Source organism: Drosophila innubila, chromosome X, assembly GCF_004354385.1.
Source record: "Drosophila innubila isolate TH190305 chromosome X, UK_Dinn_1.0, whole genome shotgun sequence".
Classification (NCBI taxonomy): Eukaryota; Metazoa; Arthropoda; class Insecta; order Diptera; family Drosophilidae; genus Drosophila; species Drosophila innubila.
In genome coordinates, this window is record NC_047626.1 from 11,756,809 (window position 1) to 11,777,746 (window position 20,938).

The following is a 20,938-nucleotide window of genomic DNA, read 5'->3' on the forward strand; positions in this document are numbered from 1 at the left end:
ACATATTGCTTTTAGTATTTTATCTGCATAAAGTGAAAAAGTCATGAAAATGAATGTGCTTAAGTTAAATGTATTTATTATATTTTTCAATTTCGTCTTGCAAAAATGCTGTAATAAAATCTTTTAATTATTTTTTTTAGTAAATATTAAAATTTTAGTATTTGAATGCACAACAAAACATTTTAATACTTTAAAAAATTACACGAATAATAATAAATTATAATTTTAATTCGATAAAGCATTTCAATAACTCAATAAACTCGAAATTTATCGCTAATCAATGTCTCTGCAAATATCAAAGCTATTCAAAGTCGAATAAAGCTATAAATGATCGACATGTAGATACTCTAAGCAATTGTCTTCATGCTGGGAAACAAGCTGGTTTTGAGGAATTGTTCGATTGTAAAGACATTTTATGGCTAGAAAGTTAGAAATTGCATTATTAATTGGTTTGTTGATTTATCGATTTATCATGGTGAAGTGTGGGAATATTCCCATAGTTGCATTTAGGAATTCAAAGACGTATTTAGGAATTCAAAGACATCCTTTAAAAAAAGACACGTTTATTTGCAGACAATTTCGAAGTTGGTAAAAAACTATCGACAATTTTATAAAGGAAGATCTTATTTAAAGCCGAAACGAATTTTAAACAAAATTAAGAAAATAATTTCTTAACATGAATTATGACTTTTGTTAGAAATCAAATTTTTCAATAATAATATTATTGCAAAATATGGAAATCATTTAATTAATTTTTTTTCCCATAATAACCATGTTTTTGAAAGATGCATTTTTAGTCTCTTTGAAGTATTTTGAGAGTTGTTTACAAAATGGGAAATTTAGTAGAGAAAACTTCAACTCTTTAATTTGATATTGAATGTGAGCTGCGTGAACTTGTGGTCAAAGAAACAGCAACATTTTGACCATGGTCTATAATTTGAGACTAGACATGCAGCTGATAATCCTAGATGCATCGATGATCAACGTATTAATCTTGGCTCACTTGTGCCTCACTTATCATCCAAGTTAAAAACAGAGGTAATCTTAAGGCTTCACACACACACACACACACACACACATGCACAGACACTCACACCAGAAGACACATCTCATTTGACCGTGCGAAATTTGAATCCCATCAGTTGAAAACTTGGTGGTCAACGCTGGACTTCATTGGACTTTTGTTCACATCAACATCACATCAAGTTCTTTGGCTTTGGACTGATGTGTATGCTTAATTCATGGGCTTAAGTTACGGTACTCGAATTGGGATTTTCAAAGTTGGGATCTGCCCATTTTCATGGTAGTAGACCGTTTAACTCAATGCTGGCTTTAGCTTCTTCATATGCATATATATATGCACATACATATATTCGTACTTTGTACTTCGTATGCTGATCAATTTTTCAGGAGTCAAGAAGTTTGGTCTCGTCTGTGGCTTTTCGATATATAATTGGTCCCATCGTCTCATACACACACACACACACACACACACACACACACAATTGCATTGGGGGCCCCCAATTTGAGTGATAATGATTATGCGTTCCATCGTCTTCCCATATTCTTGTCGATGTGAATCTGAATATCGATGTTGTTGTTGTTGCTGTTGTTGTTGTTGTTCATGTGGTGTGGCATGGTGTTATTGTGATTTGTGGTTAGTTCCAGCTTCTGTGCTACGTTTAAGCCATTGGTAGCTGTCAGTTCTACGTTTGACTTAAAGGCTCATTACCATCAAAAACAAAAACAACACACAACTAAAAAAAATACATCAAAAACAACACCAAATTGAGAAAAAAGTATCGTTAAGGCTTTGGCAATCTGTGGGAAAATGTGCTTGTCCATAATTTTTCATTGGCTTCAATTAAATGTTGCAGTTGCTTTCGGTCTTTCAGCACAATATGGACAATTCACAGGAAATTGATATAACCCGTTTCTAGATCGAACATTAAAATTTAACTAAAATATAATATGTTTAATCTTATTTACCAAAGCAAAAATCAAGTCTAAAGCTAATCGATACCCAGCTGTAATGAATATTATTTTATTATTTATTTTGGTAAGTTTCTGATAGACAATTTTCAATTTAAATTTAGTAGTATATATTTTGTATTAGAAACCTCTTTCCACAACTTCTTTAGTTGCCTTATTTGCATCAAAAATCCGTTAAACTTCAAATTTCACAACTTAGTTAATACACACACCCAACTGGCTCCAGCTATTGCAAGATTTCAAAAGCAGCACAGCGCACTGGCGCACGCCCTCTATAACAAAACTCCAACAACTGCGTGCAGCACAGACACGCCACCTACTGCATCATTCAAACAACTATTTGCAGCAAAGACACACACCATAGCCAAGGCAAAATGAGAAATCAGTAACACCATTGAACGAATGTTACTCATAATTCGATACCATCGATATAAAACGAGCACAATTTAAATTAAATTTTGAACAAAAAAAATAATCAATTACACAAATTTAGTTACAAAGTAAACTAAAAAAAGGTTATCATTATAAATACGCCTCCTGTGGATTTTGTTTACGATGATAAAATTGTGATTGATAGTGTCAAGCTTCCAAGTTTCTTTTATTGACATTTTACCTAAAATTATACGACTTGCCAGATCAAAATTTTTTGCTGGGTGGCAACCTTTTGGGGTAAGACAGTGCTACACATCAGTGCTGCTAACTTTTTAGAGTAAAATAATTGCTGTTCCTGGCGGAAAAGCATCAAAATGTGTTTTTCTGGACACTTTTTACATGATTTTAGAAACAAATATTTAGAGCAAAACAAAGGTGAAAATGTATTTCGAATAGCCACATTTCCGGCTAAAAGTATTTTCAAATTTTCTAACAAGCTAACTTTGAAAATAGCCAGAGCTAGCTATAAAATAGCTAAGTTGGCAACAGTGAGCTCTACAGGCAGTTGGCGAACGGAACAGACAGATTCAAAATACATGCGACTTTCGTGGTGAGCGGACGTGTTTTTGTTTTTTTTTGTTCCGTAACCCGTTACCCGGTTGCGCCCGTTGGATTTGTTGTGTTATTTCCTTGCCTCAAAAGTACTCGTAGTTCGACTTGAGTACACCGCTTAGTGTGCGCGTCGTAGATTGTATTTATTGTGTTGTGACTGCTCGCTTTTCTTTGCAGTTGTTGTTGTTTTGGTAATTGCCATCACACACACACGCACACACACACACACACACACCTAAGACCGAGAGACAGTTGAAGAGTCATGAATCGAAATCGTAACGCGCGCCCGTGTGTTTGATTGTGTTTGTGTTGTTGTTTTTGTTGCTGTTCTGTGTTTGTTTTTTTTTTATATTTTGTATCTGCAACTGGCCTGCAACTGTATCTGTATCTACGTACTCTTCGTTACGGTAATATTCGTACACAAAATTGTACTTTTTTTCACAATTTTTTCAGTACATTTTTTTTTTTTTGTATTGTTGTTTTGTAGTTATGGCAAAATGTTATTAGAAATTGACGACAAGACACGGCAAATTAATAATACAGCACATGTACGTGCGCCCAAGTATGTGTTTGTGTGTGTGTGAGTAACTGTGTGTGTGTGTGTGTTGCATCCGCAGCAGCGGCTGTGCTTAAGCAAGAGTTTGAACGAGACCAAGTTGGTTGTTCTTATTGGATTGTTGTCGCTGTCGCTGTTGTTGTTGCTTGTTGTTGCCGGTGAATGAACCCAACCGAAAAACGCCAAACGCACAACAAACATACATACATACATACATACATGCATATGCGACGTTTACATGTGTGTGTAGCCACAAAATGGTGGTAGCAGCTAAAAGAGGCATTAAACATTTGTTGTTGCCGTTGTTATTGTTGTTGCTGTAGTTCGAAATATTAACCCAACTGTGCACAACGGCATAAAGCTACAATAACAACACAACAACTACAACATTAGCAACAACAACAACACAAAAAAAAGGGGATGTAAGAAAACGCCAAACGAGCCAAAGCATCCGCCGTTTTGTTTAATGTCTTTTTTTCATAGTTTGCTTTTTGTTGCAAGTCTAACAACATTTTGCTTCTCTCTCTTACACACACACAACTCATACACTCACACACTGGCACACACAGACAGTGGCTGTTATCTTATCAGCAAAAGAGCTTTAATCTTTTGCAATCAACACATTGGAAAGCAGTCAAAACAGCTGCATATATAATTAACCAACTACAGTCAAACATCTTAAAAAGTTCGAACTAAAAAAAATTAAATAATAACTTTAAAATTATTATAAATAAAAACTTAAATATAACAGAAAATACCACAGTAACAAAGTTAAATTCTAAAAAAAAAAAATTAAATCGAATATACAAAATTAGTCGTCAATATTATTTGCAAAAAAAAGTTATTAATTTAAAACCACGTAAACAATATAAAAACAAAAAACTTAATCCATATTAAAAATATTTATGACTAAGCTTAGCAACCATATAGAATAGCAACCATATTTAATAATTAAGAACAAATTAATAATGCAAATATTTCCTCTTGATATAAACTTTTTTTTCAGACTTTTAAACATTATTATACTTACACAGTTAAACTTTAAATATATTGAATTAGCATTTCCAATTGAAATCAAAATATTTCAGATAAAAGTCATGTTATTAAGAAATAATTTAAAATAAATGATTCAGGAGCGATTTTGCTTATTTCAGTTTAATTGAATTCGAGATTAATTTGTATACCTCTTACGACAAAGATATGGCAGATCCTGTCTTAAAATTGGAATAATTTGCCTAAATGATTTAATGATATTCTTATAACTGAATAATAAATTTGCCATGCAATAAATTGATTTTTTGCTCCCGACGAATGCACTTAGGCAAGTTCAACTGTATATGTAACATACTATATGCATGTATGTGTGTGTAGCTTATTTACTTAGTTGCATGCTACATGCATTACTCAGAGCTTTCTGCGTGTGCCATATCCGATGGCCGTGCCTCAAGATACCGGTTTAAGGTCTTAAGGATTCTCGCAACTTGATTCGCTTTTATGAAAGGGGTGCGCCGCTCAACGGTCTCTGTCGGTCTGTCTGTCCGTCTGACTGTCCGTCTGACTGTCCGTCTGACTGTCCGTCTGACTGTCTGACAGCCTGTCTGTCTGTCTTCTTTCACTTCTTCTGCTTCTTACTCAACCGCTTCTTTTTGGCAAGTTCATATACAACTTGAAGTAAACGAGCTTTGTGTTGAACACAGCTGTACTAAGTGTGCCTTTATTTTTTGGCCACGATCGTTATCGGTATTTGTTATCGTTATCGTTACGTTACGTTATCGCTATCACACTGTCAAGGTGAATCTCTCTGTGTGCTCTGCCTGTAATCTGGAATATATATTTAATTATGATATATGAGCATTAGCAGACCTTGAGCATAGAAAAACCTCTTTCAGTAACTCTAAAAAATATCAAATTATATTAAATACCACATACGAGTACAAAGCACATTTACTTTACTCTTTTTTTTAATGTTTTTTTTTTTGTTTTTTTGTTGTGTACAGACCATAATTATGACTAAAAAGCTAATATGCCGGGAAAAGTCACACACACAGCATTTTTTTTTTTCATGAACTTTTTTTGTGTTTTTTTGTTTTTTGGTTTTTTTTTTTGTGTTGCTGCTTTTTTTTTGTATTCCTCCATTGTTCAGGTTTTTGTTACTTCTGAAATCTTGCATAAGTTGAAAACAACAACAAAATTACTACAAAATCAAATAGTAACACGGCGTGGCTTTTGTTTGCGTGTGTATGAGTGTGTGTGTGTGTGAGTGTACTTGTGTGTAATTGTAGCTTGTATGGGCGGCTGCTGTAATCAGCAGTGTTTAATCATTTGAGCCGGCATGCCATAGACATAGATACAAACACACACATGGAGAGTCAATCAGTCACTACGTAATACAGGGTGCACTCTCACATTTAAGCTCTACATATTATTTATGAATAATTTTTTGAGCACGCTACAAACGTGTGTGCTTGACAGTAAGATACTTAGTAGCAAAATAAATATGAATTATACATTTATAATGACAATGTGTACATAATATTTTTAAAACTTAAAATAGTCATAAATTGCGCTATATATTATCAAATTTTTCTTAGAAAATTAATAAAATTGGAATGCATAATATTTTTAAAGATAAAACCATAATTAAAATGACATTCAACTTAAAAATCGGCTGAGTTTTGATAAAGTTATGACGGCTTGAAGTTGAACAGACTTTGAATCTAGTAACTTTACAAGTCAAAATTGTTGATAAGATCTCAGAATCAAGTTTAAAGTCTTGTTTTATGCTTAGTACTATATATAAGCAGTTAATTAAAAGCGAAATGTGGAAAAACTAACTGAAATTTTAAGTTATTTTTTTAATATGGAAAAATTTACCGAAACCGTACCGTTACAAATTTGAATGTTGATGCTGATCAACAATACTTTACAATACAAAAATTGGCAGTGAGTTATAATTCTCCTGCAGCCTTTGGGCTTGGGTATAAAAAGCTGGGTTAGTGGTTCACCTGTTGATTGCATAGTTTCAAAGTTGGCGACCGCACAGTAAGTGAAATTTAATACACACAACACTCACACAAACACACACACACACACTTAGCTCAACTTATCAGCTTGGCATTGCACAATCTAAAAAGTTTGACTGCGTTTGCATTTCCCACACACACACACACACACATAAAACAGTCTTAGCCAAGTTAGTTAATTGACAAGTGACGTCATGCGAAGATACTACCACAAAAAGTAATTTTCATAGACAAGTGGCACACACACACACACACACACATGTATATATATACACTTACAGTGTGTGCACGATGACGTGACCAAGTTTAATGTTCAGTTATCAAAAATAATAAAACGTAAGCTCCATTTATGGTGCGACAGTTAAATCAATCAATACTCCGCACTATCACATCATCATCATCATCATCATCATCACAGTCATCATGAGCATCATTGAGACGTCTTTGGCTTTAAATGCGCCGCTGACATTGTCACGAAGTGCTCAAAGTCACAATTAGAGGCGATAAAACTTAGTATATGACTAAGTGTTTGATATAAACACACTATCCAGAAAACACAGGCTAAATTAACTAAATTAAAATTTCTGTGGCATAAAGTGGTTTTCATATGAATTTAATTTACTGAATACTATTTATATTTCCCTAACTTAAAAACAATTTGTAATGAAGCTTAATGGCGTGAGAAAAGCTTTAAAATATTAGCCCAATGAGCTTAACAGCTTTTCCAGAAAGAAATCTACAGTCTACATAAAGTCTACACAAATAATAATAAGCTTCCAGAAAGTCTTGAAAATTTGAGCTAATAATCCAAACTCCACCTTAGCGAAGGTAAAAAAGAGAATATATTTGTGGTTATTAGATTTGTATATAGTGTAAATTCTTAGACCTTTTGTTGTTATTATATAGAAATGAAGTCTACGGTCTACAAAAAGTCTACACATTTCCTTACACATTTCATTTCCTATAATTTTATATAGACGTCTCTCATATAATAGATACATTAAAGTCTACATAGAAACTACATAAATTAACAGTCTCAATAATAATCATCTTGGGAAGAAAAAGTCTAAAAATTACACAAAGTTAAGATTCTTATTATAGTGTGAGCCGTCTAAAGATCTACAGAGATTCTACACACCAATCTCGACACGAAGAACAGCAGATCGAGGTATAAACGTCGTCTTAACTGTCAATTTAACCTCACTTAAGCGTTGTAAATCAAAGCATTCCACATTTTACTTCGAACTTTTCCATTTCTAGTCGTTAAATTTGGGATCAGAGGCGAATAGAATAGATTTGCCATCGTAATAATAAAATTAGACTAGTCCACGAAAATTGGGCGAGTCAATTTAAAGAATCATCTCTGATTGAAATTGTTTTAAATTGAATGCAATTGCTTGTGGATTGTCTAGCATACTGACTTTTAAGGTCAATCTACCATTTTTAAAGGTATTTACCCCCCGATCAATCTTTAGGATACATACACGTACATTCAAAATAATTTTGAATTCACAATTTCCAATTGCATTCTTGAATGCATTCAATGAGTTGCTTAATGAAAAATCGAATTACCTAAACAATAATGTTGATAATTCATTCATAACTAGCATTTCTTTTGTAAGTCAAACGTGTTGTTTACATGTTCATATTACGTCTGGGCGATAGTTGACGCCGACGAGTCTCCACTGTATATGACAAATACAAAGCGCTTTTATGGGTCAAATATGCGGGGGCAAACATTGTAATGTCCCAAACGACGGCGTCATCTTTTAATAATTAATCAATGTAATTGCTCTATGGAGAGTACTCGATATTTGTAGAATTGTATTTGATCAGAATTTGGCTAGAGGTCGTAAAAAATATTTATTGATTTTAAGGCAATTGAATGAATGCACAAATTGCTAAGATTTTTGCATTGCGCTCAAGATTTAGTAGAAAAGTTTGTAAGCAAAAAAAAAAAAAAACTGCTTAGAACTCAGTACTCGATACTTAAAAAATTGTACTTGAGTTGAGTTTTAATTTAAAAAAAAGGCATTGCAAGCATGCAGTAACCAATTATTGGATTTGAAAGCAAATAAATATTCCAAACAATCGAAACATTGGCACAGATAAAGGCAGCAATAAAAGAATCTTCTTTGTACTTAGTAAACGAACTAGAAGAATTGAATTTGAGTTGAGTTTTTATTAGAAGTTAGTTCAAAGATTGTTACGTCGCAATTTTAAAGTATTCGCCTTGAAACATTTGACAAGACAATCTATTGACTGCACAGATAAAAACTAAGTCTTCTCGAGTGTTTGTAGAATTGAATTTGATTGGAGCCTCCAAGTTAGAGGTCGCTTAAAGGATTGAAAGTAAACGAAAGAGAGAATTCACAGATTATCAAGACAAATGCGTAATATTCAAAAAAAAAAAGAAGACAAATCCACTCAGTACTCGATACAAGAAAAACTTAAGTTTAGTCTCAAGTGGAAATAAGCTTGAAGATTGTAAGGTGTATGTGAAGATAAAAAACGTGGAAGAAAATACTCAGCACAAGAAGAATTCAATTGTTAATTGGGTTTTGATCAGAAATGAATTTGAAGTAAATAAGTTCTATGGTTACTGACTTTGATGCTACAGCCAGAGACAGATAAAAGAAATAGAAGAAGATACTCCATATTGAAGAATCAAATTAAAGTTGTGTTTTGATTAGAAGTTGCCTAGAAGACTGTAAGATCGCGAAGATGAAAAATGAGCCTTAAAGCAATTAAAGATACAATTGAAAACCGATTGCACAGATTGCAAAGACATGTGCATATCATTAAAAACAAGAGGAGGAAGACGAAGCAGTAGAAGCAAACAATGACGACGAGAATGATAATGACGAAGATGATGATTAAGAATAACATTTCGTACGCATGCTCGTAAATAACAAAACAAACACTTGAGCCGGCTGGGCGCTCTTATAGTAATGATTACTACGTGAACCGAGAGATCAAATAAAACCAAAAAAAAAGTCAGAGACTCAGATAGAAATATAGAGCTACAGTAGATACAGATACAATTGCGCAATTTGTTGTGCGTGCGTACTACGTACTTGCAGATACATAGATAGATTTGTATCTCAGCACGAGTAGTGCGTACTCCACACGCACATTGGAAGACAATAAGTGCTTCGTTTTTATTATACCCTCGATTTCTGTGTGTGTGCGTGTCTGTGTGTGTGTGTGTGTGTTAGCCAACTTCAATTTGAATTCCAGTTCCAATTCCAATCTGAATTTTAATTTGAATTCTCATTCCAATACGAATTCGTTGTCGGGTTTTAATCACAGCCAGAGAGATACTCTCATTACCCAAGTGTTTTCTTTTTCAAATAGTTTTTTCGCTTAATTTTTGCCTTTGAGTTTAAATCTGGCCTTGCCTTTGCTTATCGTTAATCCCCGGGGTAACATTATGGGATCAACAGCAACACGTTCAGTTCTCTCTCTCTCTTTCTTACACTCTCTTCTTCTCTCTCTTTTCGGGGAAGTAAGAGGTTGACGTGGAACAAAACCAGTTTTGAAGTTCACTTGAGCAATTTCTCAAAAAGCAAAAAAAGCTGCAAAAGAAGACTTGCGATCTTGCCATTAGATTGTATATACACAGCTTATTATACCCTGTAAATTAACAGTTTCACTTAAGTGTCTGCATGTGGGTATATTGTTGTGAGATATAGCTTTGTTACAGTCTGAGAAAAGTTTGGGTAGGTAAATTATTATTTAATTTAAAAATAAATAGTCTTAATACAATATACCCTGTAAATTGCGAATTTCAAAATCTATAAACATTGTAACATTTTCTTTTCTTTTAATGTATTTTATCCTCGAATTTAGTGTTAAGTATCGCCTAGTTGAAAAGAGAATATCTTATAATCAACAATAAATAGCCATAATATACCCTGTAAATTGCAAATATCAAAATCTATAAACATTGTAACATTTGCTTTTTTTATGTAACTTATACTCGAATTTAGTTTTAAGTATCTCCTAGATGGAAGGAGAATATCTTATAATCGAAATTAGTTTTAAGTATCTCCTAGATGGAAAGAGAATATTTTATAATCGACTAGTCGATCAATGCATTTTACATTACATTATAATAATAATTATTATTTGAACTAGCTTCAAGTAGAATATTCAATCAGAAAGAGATAAAGGGTATCTCATATTCGACTACTTTAGCATCTAGAGACTTATTAGTTTATGCAGACACAGAGTATAGTACAGTATATAGTACACTTGACGAATAGTATCTCAAAAAGAGTTTTATATTTGTGAAATTCGAGATATAAATGTATTTCAAGCTTATTAGCTCTAGGGTATCTCTCTGGCGACTACTATTGCAGCTAACTGCATAATCGCTTGACCGAAACGGGATTTGCGCACATTATTATTGATCGGGAGCTACAAATGGCTGGCATTATGCCTAGGTTTGGGCTTTAACGGGGCAGCTCAATGTCCCACGCAAGGTTTTTGTTTTTAAATTTTGCAAACGATCAACGTATATGTGAAGTTATTATCGATTTGTACCAAGTATATATGCGTATATAGCTCGATATTTATGTGTGTTACCAGTTGTACGTTTTATACGGTTGTGTCTTGGGGCATGTGTTTGCCTTTTATTGAGGTCGATTGTTCATTTATCGTCAATGTCAGTCATCAGTTGGGCTGCTATTGGCGCGTGTTTTGTTGTTTTTACACATTCCCTTCTTTACCCTCCCCCTCCCCCTTCCCTCCCGCACCCCTTTCGTACTTCCACATTTGTGTTTTTTGTTTACATACGTGGATCGTTCATTACAAGAGTCGAAACAGTGGGAGGAGTATAAAAAAAAGCTGAGAAGCTACTCCAAAATTTTGAATGATTTCACAATTCAAAGCAGCTGGAGTTTTTGGCCGTTAACAAACTAATCGTAAACATAGACAACAATTAGCTTTAAAAATATGTTGAAAAAATGCACAGACACACACACACACATGTATATAGATCTATTTATCAGAGCAATCGATAAGTTGTGTCTGCTTTGAAATGGCTTTACAAACTTATCTTTCGCATCGTCATCTTTAGTCTCTTCTTTTTGGCAGAGCCATTGTCCTGAAACGTGACTGCATAACGACTAAAAGATACACACATGCATGTATCTATGTGTGTGTGTGTGTGTGTGTGTGTGTGTGTGTGTGTGTATCTTATCTGCAATGATGTCGCATAAATCTTCAACCAGCCAAGCCATTGGCCTTTCTGGCGCCATCTTCTGCCCCAAAAAAAAAATTAAAAAGATAATCTTTAACAAAAAAAAAAAAAACATTAAATCATTTCAATTCAAAATGAAAATGCAGTAAAGCTTCCGAAAAAATGGGGGGAATAGAAAACCAAAATCGGATTTATATTTTCATAATTATTGCAAAAGGCCCAATCAATTGTGTATAAAGCAGACCGAAAGCGCTTTCTACTATTTCCATTCGAAAATAATCGAAAACCATATGATATTTTTTTTCGAATATTTTTGAAATTACGCAGTTTTCTGCGTAGGAAATGATATCATTAAGTATGTAAGCTATTGTTCGTTGAAAGAGAAGCCAAATACTTTGGAACTGGTGGGAGGATAAAATTAAGATATTTCCGGAAATTATGTTTTTAAAACTATGCAGGAAATTGTTTGTTATGCATGAAAAAATGTTTTTGTAACTATTCAAAACTTCAACTTCTTATGACGAAAAAGATTTTCTTTAAATTGTTAAAGTCTGTAGATCTTAAAAACCAATTTTCAATTATTAAAACGTTTATCATACTATAATATGTTTTTTAATAATTAAAAAACAAATGGAAATATTTATAAAAGAAATTAAAGAATTTAAAATTGATGTCTCTATATTTTTTTTCCTGACATATATTTCTATTATAATTATAAATTCATTTTAAGAAATTAATAAATTTATTATTATAATAATAACATTACGTTTAGTTTCTTGTTTTCTACTCAAGCAATATGTTCTTTTTTTTAAGAATTTAATTATTAAAGTGAGCAATTTCTCCCTTACATATTACTATATATAAATTTTTTTCCATATTGCAGAGTTAGAAAGTGCAAACAGCAAAATTCAGGGAACATTTCCAATTGCATTTCTAATCCACAAATTGTTTTTGTTACGCTTGTGAGGTTATTTTTATTTATATATATATAAATTCGGTATTTCGGGGGATGTTATGTTTGTGAAAGTCGGGGGTGGATTGCATTTCTGGTGGTTAGGGTGGTGTATTTTATGACCCCCCGCTAATATTTGTACCATTTCTACGAATAAGGCAAAAAAATTAACTCAAGGGTGGCACTTTTATGTGATTTCACAAGGTTTTCATTCGACTTTCATTAGTTAAATGTTGTATTTGCTAGTAGAAGCACGTATAAGGGCAAATATTGAAAGCACCTGTCCATATCTGAGTGTTTGATTGTTGTATTCTTGTAGAACTACAAAACTATCGAAATTAATATCTCTTAAGATAATCATTTTCAATTTTATTTATTATATTATTATAAAAATAAGATTAAATTTTTAAAAGTCTTAAAGTTCTGAATATTTTTCCTTATTAGTAACAGAAGATTGAATTACTCATTACATATAAATTCTATGCCCTCAAATATTAAATACTAAAGTTATTTTTAGACGATAGTATTGTATATTTAATATCGAAAGTGAAAATTGTATTTTCAAAAATTTATACTAAAAAATATGTCATAATTTCCGTTATATTTATTTATAAATTCTTATATTGTAGTTATACTACGGCTATATTTTTTAACGATAGTATTGTCGATAGTATGATAATATAACTTATGATGTTCCAAGTTCTTTGTGATTGATTCAGTTTATAAATTCATAGAGTAGTACTGCCAAAAGAATGTGCTTTGATGGAGCTAATAATAAAATGTTCTTTAAAGAAATTCCACTGTAGATATGGCTTTACAACAGATTAGCACAGCGGCAACAAAAAAAAAGTGTTTTTTATGCATGTTTATGCACTGCAATTGTTGCGCCTTTCATTTGCAATCGAATGGTGATTTCATGAGGCATACACTAAATGCGCAGCTAGTCATATCAAGGTGCACTAGATACTCGCACTTAGAAAACAAAAATGAAACAAAAAGAAAAAAAAGTATATTGTAGAAGAAAAAAAAATGAAATACAAAGTCGGTCAGATGCATATGCATGCAAATTGGATGCAAAGCATTTAGAAATGTTGTTAACCGGTTAACAGCTGCAAAACAAAATATATATATATCAACGAAATCACCACCATCCGCACCGCAAAATACAGCACCACCTTGCTGAGACATCCCTCCCCTGCGCAGCCCACAAAAGCAAACCGAGGGAGGGCAATCTGACGATGTGACACAGATTGAAAACCTCAAGTACGCGTTGTCTGAGCAAATGCAGCTAAATATGGGTGAAACATATTGATTTCAATTTGTAACTAAACTCAAAGATACAAGCAGACATCGACAGCTACAGCTACAGACACATATGTATATATAGATAGTTAGATAGCTAGATACGATATTCTGCAAACCATATGCGCATTTCATTACCGCACAAAAGGTAGCGCGAAAGATTAGTTATCAAATGACCCAAATAACAAAAATTGCACACAATTCATAACTATAGAAATACACACACATTTACCTACATAAGTGTGTGTGTGTGTGTGTGTGTGTGTGCGTGACACAGCCGGAAGAAACGATCATCAATTTCTTAGCATTGCCCTATTGCACAACAAATATTGCAACAGTTCTCATTTTATTTTGCAAACTTTTGCAAATTTCTATGCTTGACTGCAATGTTCGCCCAACAAGATACCCTGTTGCAAGCTTGCTGAAATGTTGACCACACAAAACTTGCATAGGCTACAATATACCTACATACATAGTTTTATCAAAAAAAAATACATAGTTATATCAAAAACCGTTAATTTAACGAGATGCGTTTGAAATTTAACTTATTGAAATTGGAACCTATGTTAACTATTTCCCCTATAAAAAGATTCCGAATATAAAGTTAATATAAAAGTAAGAAAAATATTAAAAAATTAATTTTTTATAAAATTGCTACTAAGCTAGAAATTTTAAGAATTTAAAGCTGATATTTAGGTGCAGGAAATCAAAACGTATTTTTTTCTAATAATTGCGACATAAGCAGATACGCTATATTAAGAGAAATTTATTTTAAATACAAGCAATTTTATATATATATATATATTCAGTCTATAAATCTGACAATTAAACTTAATATGTATGTATTTTCGAAATGTTAGAATTGGGAGCTAGCTGGATGCCTTTTTAAGTAAATAATGTTACTGAAATGTTTAGAATTCAAAGCTAGTACAACTAAGTAATATTTAATCAGGCCTGTTCCGGTTTTCACTTCCTATTTCATCGGATTTCAAAAAATGTAATTTTTGACGTTGCATTTGGGCTTAACATTTTGAAATTATATTTTATTATTTTATTGGACTTAAATTCACCAACTCAAAGTGAATTCAATACGCAAAATATTTCCAAATTGATATAAGAACAGGCTAAAGATTTTCACTTTCGACAAATCTTGCCGAAAGTGAAAACCGGAACAGGCCTGAATATATTGATATATTGTTCTTAATTTTATTTTAAAAAAATTAAGTATTTTATACATAAATTAAGCTTGAAAAAAGAAATTTGTTTCAACTTGTGTTCCAATTTAGCTGATATTTTTTTAATATATTTATTTTCTTCGCACAAACTATAGTACGATTGATAGTTGAGCAGTCCAGGTAGATTGAAAATATTTTTCCTAATTTTATGAGTACAGGGTATTTGTAGCTCATATGTGAGCAAAAACCCCGACAGCTGTGCCAGCCCAATATTTATTTGAGGTCAAATGGCTCAAAGGCCTGGCAAATTGATTGCGAAACAAGAAATTTTCCCGCAATTGGGAAATTTTCGCATGAACACACACTGTGTTGACCTGGTCAAAATACTTAACACGAAAATAACATATATATGTACATATGTGTAATAGAAAATGTGAATGCAAAGTTTAAATTTTCTTTATCATTGCAGATCGATTGTCAAGTTTTATTTATGGAAGAAGCGAGCGTTGAACGCGTGACGTGAGGCATAAAGAGAAAATAATTCCAAAGTAGGTAAAAATTCTCTTTAATCTTAAGTGTGGTTTTTTTTAAAAAAAACATTTTCTTTTTTTTTTGTTATGGTTTTAGATTTCTTTGTGCGGTTGGAAGTGAATAAATCTCAATGGTGGGCGGATATACGAAAGTGATTTCCAGTTTTCTTCCATTCCAAATCCCTTTGTACTCCCCCCTGTCCCCCAGTCCCGTTGCCGAGCTGAGCTTTAGAAAAACATGTCTGAGACGATTGACAACAACGAACAACGGAACAACCAAACAATTGGCTATCTAAACGAAGCCAACGAGGTCAACGAAGATATTGCCAAAAGTAAAGTAATAACGGATTATATAGACGACGAGTCTTTGAAGATTGTGGAAGCCTTTGAAGAAACACAGACGGAGAATTCAAGTGAACCCCAAGAGAAGACTCTCTTGCAGGAAAAGGACGTGATAAAAACGAAAAAGAGTGTTACATTTAATCCAAATGATGAGAAGATTCGTAAGTTTACAACTGGAGAGCCGATCGTTGATCAAAAGAATCCCTTTAAGAATGGACATGTAGGTGGCAAGGATAAGAAGACGCCACCTCCGGTGCCCACAAAGCGTTCCACATTGAGTGTACGTAAAACGGTTACCCAACAGTTGCGAGAACGTGAACGCGAAAAGGAGAAAGAACGGGAAAAAGAAGAGAAGCTCAAGGATAAAGAGCGGGAACAGCAGAAGAACGAGGTGAATACACGAAAGAAGAATGCCAGTAAAGTGAATCTTGGTGCTGATGACTATATAACCACTGAAGAAGTACTTAAACAATCGAAATATGTGAAGACATATATTAAGAATCCCGATCCCTATTTTGTATACGATCCCACGGTGCTCGCTCGCCTCAAGTTTGAGGAATTACGTGACATTGCCGGCAAAATACCCAAGAGAAAACAACAACAACAGCAACAACAACAGCAACAAACTTTAAGCTCGCTGTCGACAAAAGAATTGAAAACGCATGCGAAGATTGCGAAGAATCAAGAGGCTAACAAACCCAAGACATTAACATTTAAAAAGTGCTCGAAACCAAATTATCCGGAATTGGCAAATCTGAAGATTAGAACCGGCACCGACTCCAACGGTGATTACTTCAATCCCGCCGAGGTGACCAAAAATGCCAAAAAGTTCGATGAACGGGTGAAAAAGCTGCAAATCAGCTCCGACGACGATTTAGATGAGATTGACGGACCGCTGACGAAAAGCGAGTCCAGCGACGAACTGAATCAACCCAGTCCCGACGATCTTCAAGCAATGCCGAACTCCGAGCAACAATTGCCCGGGGATCCATCAATGGGCACATTTACCAACACCATTAGCTCCGATGAGTTTCAGGCGTATTTGGAGCGCAAGGGACTTGCATTGATGCCCAAAAGGGATGTCAATAGTCCGACTTCAATGACCACAACGACGACGACGACCACGGCCACGCCCACGCCCACACCGACACGTTCCAGTGGCTATCAAACGGCCGAGGAGCGTCGTCAACAGGTGGCCGAATCTCTGGCAGCCTTGCGCAAAAGCAACACCAAGAAGCTCTCGGTGCTGCAGCGTCTCTCCAACAGCTTGTTTGCCACACGCCGCAAGACGACGCCCAAGGGTGCAATCCCCATGCCCCGGACAGTCTACGGCGATGGCGTGGGAGATGAGCACAGGAAATACAATACGACCGCAGAGATGCGACGCATTCTGCTCGAAAGTCAGCCAAATGGACGACCATTAAAGTCAGCCAGCTTGGAGACGAATGGCACCTTGCGTGGCAATGCAAGATCCTTGAATCCGGCGGACAACAACACGGAGAATGCGACGCCGTTTCAACGGAGCATCGAACGTCAGAGTCTCATACCAAGACGCGTCTCGCCCGAGGGTCAATTGAGTCGTTTCAATCGCTCCGCCTCCATGGATCGCCAACAAATCAAATTGAACAGTCAACGACCGCAGCCGAGTCGGCTGGAGAGCGTTGGACAACGTCGTTCCCTGGCATCCTCGTGCCTGACCAGCGATGAGCGGATTAATTATCCCATTGCCACATCGACGCCGGTGAGAAAAGCGCTCGAGGCGCAAAATCAAAATCCACAGAAGATGATGATGATGACAAATGGTGTGAATAATCATCATCAAAATGAATGGGAGCAACTGCGGGCCATCAAAGAGGTGACCGATAGACAGCTGTACCACAAGGTGTTGCAACAGCAGCAGGGACAGGGGCAGCAGCAGGGGCAGGCACAGTTGCAACTGGTGCCACAGAGCGAGGAGAACATTTATGAGCATCTGCAGCCGAATCAGTTGGTGACTCCGTACTTTGTGCGCGGTTCCTTGCAGCGCAATACATTCTCCGGCATCAGTGGACGCAATCGTCAGGTGATGATACTCGATGGTAATGCCGTGAAGCAGCCACAAGCGGTGGCACAGCCGTTGCCACAGCAGCCACCGCCGCGTTGCCAGAGCGTGCTGGATGAGCTCATCACGACGCCCAATAAACAGGCGACAATCCGTCGTGGCTACGAGAGCGAGAATGAAACGCCGGTGATACTGAGACGCAAGGAATCATCAGCATCGGCATCAGCATCATCATCAGCTCGTCGCATTGGCGGTCTGTTGACACGCGATGAGATACTGGAGAAGGTCAAGGAGTTTTGTCGTAAATCCATCAATCGCACACCGTTGCCAGCTGCCAGCAAGATGCAGCCCATCTACGAGCGGCACAATGGCACAAACGGCAACGGCAACGGCAACGGCAACGGAAATGGCAACATTATCTGTGCCGACATCTCACCCGTTTCGTATGCCTCCGTGGAGACGAATCATAAGCGACCTGCCTCACAGTTGAGCCAGGCCAGGCCGCAGGTTCCATTGCGTGTCCAGAGCTTGCCACGTTCGAGCTTTGCGCCCATAGGTGGCGCTCCCAACAACGTGTCGCCCATTTATGCGCATGTCAACAAACGCAACAGTCTCATGTCCAATGATTCCGAGCAGTATTTGTCCAGCCAACAGTTGCCACAGTTGCCACAGCGTGCCACAGTGCCTGATCAATATGTGCTCATCCAGACGGAGGATGGTGCTCTGCAGGCGGCCAAGCTTGTGGATTACCACAACAACAGCAGTCTGTACATGCAACCGCAGTTGCTGCGCGCGCCACAAGGATATGTGCGCATGGAGGAGCTAGCAATGGCCCAGCAGCAGCAGCAACAACAACAGCAACAACTGCAGCAGCAGCAACAACAACAACAGCAACTGCTATTGCAACAGCAAATGCAACTGCAACACGGACGTGCCACGCCTTTGATACTGGATCGCTCCACACAGCATGCCAGTCAAATCTACTGGACGCCACAACATCAACGTCTGCATCAATTGAGTCTGCCCAAAAGTCCCAGCAGACGTGCCGCTGAGCGTATGCATCCAGTTCCGGCGCCAAGATTGCTGCACACAACCACCCACAACTATGTCATGGCCAATGGACAGCCCTATGCCACTGTTGTCGCTCCTGCCCCGCGGAGTCTCTTGCAACAGCAACAACAGCAACAGCAACACAACAATCGACAGCAATTGGTGCGCAACACATCCGATTGGGATTGCAGCTCCGAGGCGGGCGAGGTGCGACGTATTATGGAGAAATCCTTCTAAGGTAAGACAAAACAAATACGTCTTTTTACATTTGCCGCTAACTTTAAAGTTTTAATATTTAAGGCGCCTAAGCGTGACCATACTCTCTTGTACAGTATTTTTTTTTAATTCAATATATTTGGTATTTTTGCATTCGATATGAAACACAAGTGTGACCAGAAATCCCAAATACCAAAAAATACCCACATCATATCGAGCTATCGATAACTGAACTTATGAGCTAAATCCAAGCAATTTACCGGGCGCAAAATTCAAATGTGAATTTTTATTTAGTTCATTTGGCAATTATTAAGCAATAAATTAATAGTTTTATGATAATAATAATTCGAAATTAAATAAAGTAAAGGTAAATTTTTTATGATTGCTGGAAGTACGTTGTGTCTCAGTGAAAGAAGTTGTATATTTTTATATAATGTCATTTAATACGAAAATTCAACAAAATTCCAAAAACATTTTTGCTAGAATTTTAAAAAAAATCTAGCTTTAGAAATGACAAATTTTTATACATTTTGCAAATTGTTCGAAATATGAAAATGGCTTAAATCCGCTAAGCAAGGCTGCCACACCGTTTTTGGATTCAAGGCTGCCACCCTGGTCTCTTATGTTTGTACGTATGTATGTATGTCTACACAAAGGTTGAACCGTCGTTGTGTTTCTTGGTAAATTGCGACGTTCACTTGTTTCTGCGGCGAATGCAGAGCGACAGCGTTATTATCATTAACAAGAACAATTGTCTAAAAGATTCAAGGTCTGCTGCTTATCAAGCGACTAACTGATAAATCTGTATAATAATATTCACACACACGGATGTGCATTGTTTTTAAACTGACTTGGTAAGTGTGTGCGTGTTGGTTTCAAAACAAATACATGTATGAATGTGTATGAATGAATTTGCGTCAACATTCATGTATGTACATATATTTATTTTTGTTTCTAATAATATGAAAGCTAAGTAATATGAACTAAATATGGTGAAACATGCTAACAAATAGATTTTTTCACAAAGATAATGTGTGTGTGCAAAACTGCAGTTCGGGCCCTGGGACAACGATAAAGCGTGCATGTGTGTGTGTGTGTGTGTGTATAAATGTGAGCACAGCTGAGTGCATCGTAAAACAAAATGAGAATGGAAAGAGAAGTGAAGAGCGTGTTTTATGCTAGAAATGCATGCAAAAAGTCTTTTGACAAAATCCAAAATTTACACAATTTCCATTACAAAATTAATATGTTTATTTATTTATTAAACTTGTCGATGACACTCTTAAAACAAGTTAAAGTATTTTCTTGACCAGCTGTATATCCATATGTATACTGGTCAAGTTAAAATTTAGTGTTTGTTATTTAGTAATTTCACAAGGAAGAATATTTGTGCGCCATTACTTTTTGACATCACTGTGTTTACGCGTAGGCGCCACACACCCCGAAGGTCGCTGCGAAAATAGAGACAGAAATTTATGTGCATTTCTTTTTGCTTGCAGACAAAGAGGTCGCCAGCCCAGACGCAGCAGCCAACGGACACAGACACATACAAACGCACACACACACATA

At 35.8% G+C, this 20,938-nt stretch overlaps 2 protein-coding genes across 3 annotated transcripts in view; both read left to right on the top strand.

Moving 5' to 3' along the window:
- Positions 1–7,053, top strand: part of LOC117786347 (fork head domain transcription factor slp1) — a 32,459-nt gene extending 25,406 nt beyond the window's left edge. Inside the window, exon 2 of the mRNA XM_034624551.1 lies at positions 6,917–7,053. Within this exon, the coding sequence (XP_034480442.1) occupies positions 6,917–7,053 (137 nt within the window). The remainder of the gene's footprint in view (positions 1–6,916) is intronic.
- Positions 2,967–20,936, top strand: LOC117793347 (bromodomain-containing protein DDB_G0280777). 2 transcript variants are annotated; one of them, XM_034633649.1, is made up of 3 exons: positions 2,967–3,383; positions 15,660–15,738; positions 15,818–19,392. In XM_034633649.1, the coding sequence occupies exon 3, from the start codon at positions 15,959–15,961 to the stop codon at positions 19,388–19,390; it is 3,432 nt and encodes a 1,143-aa protein (XP_034489540.1). In that variant the 5' UTR covers positions 2,967–3,383; positions 15,660–15,738; positions 15,818–15,958; the 3' UTR covers positions 19,391–19,392. The 2 variants fall into 2 exon arrangements, with proteins under 2 accessions (XP_034489540.1, XP_034489539.1); XM_034633648.1 differs by lacking the exon at positions 2,967–3,383 and adding an exon at positions 20,869–20,936 and having other exon boundaries at positions 15,818–19,391.
- The last annotated feature ends 2 nt before the right edge of the window (positions 20,937–20,938 follow it).

Coding starts and splice junctions, on each gene's coding strand:
- LOC117793347 (XM_034633649.1), top strand. CDS start 15,959: ATGTCTGAGACGATTGACAACAACGAACAACGGAACAACCAAACAATT.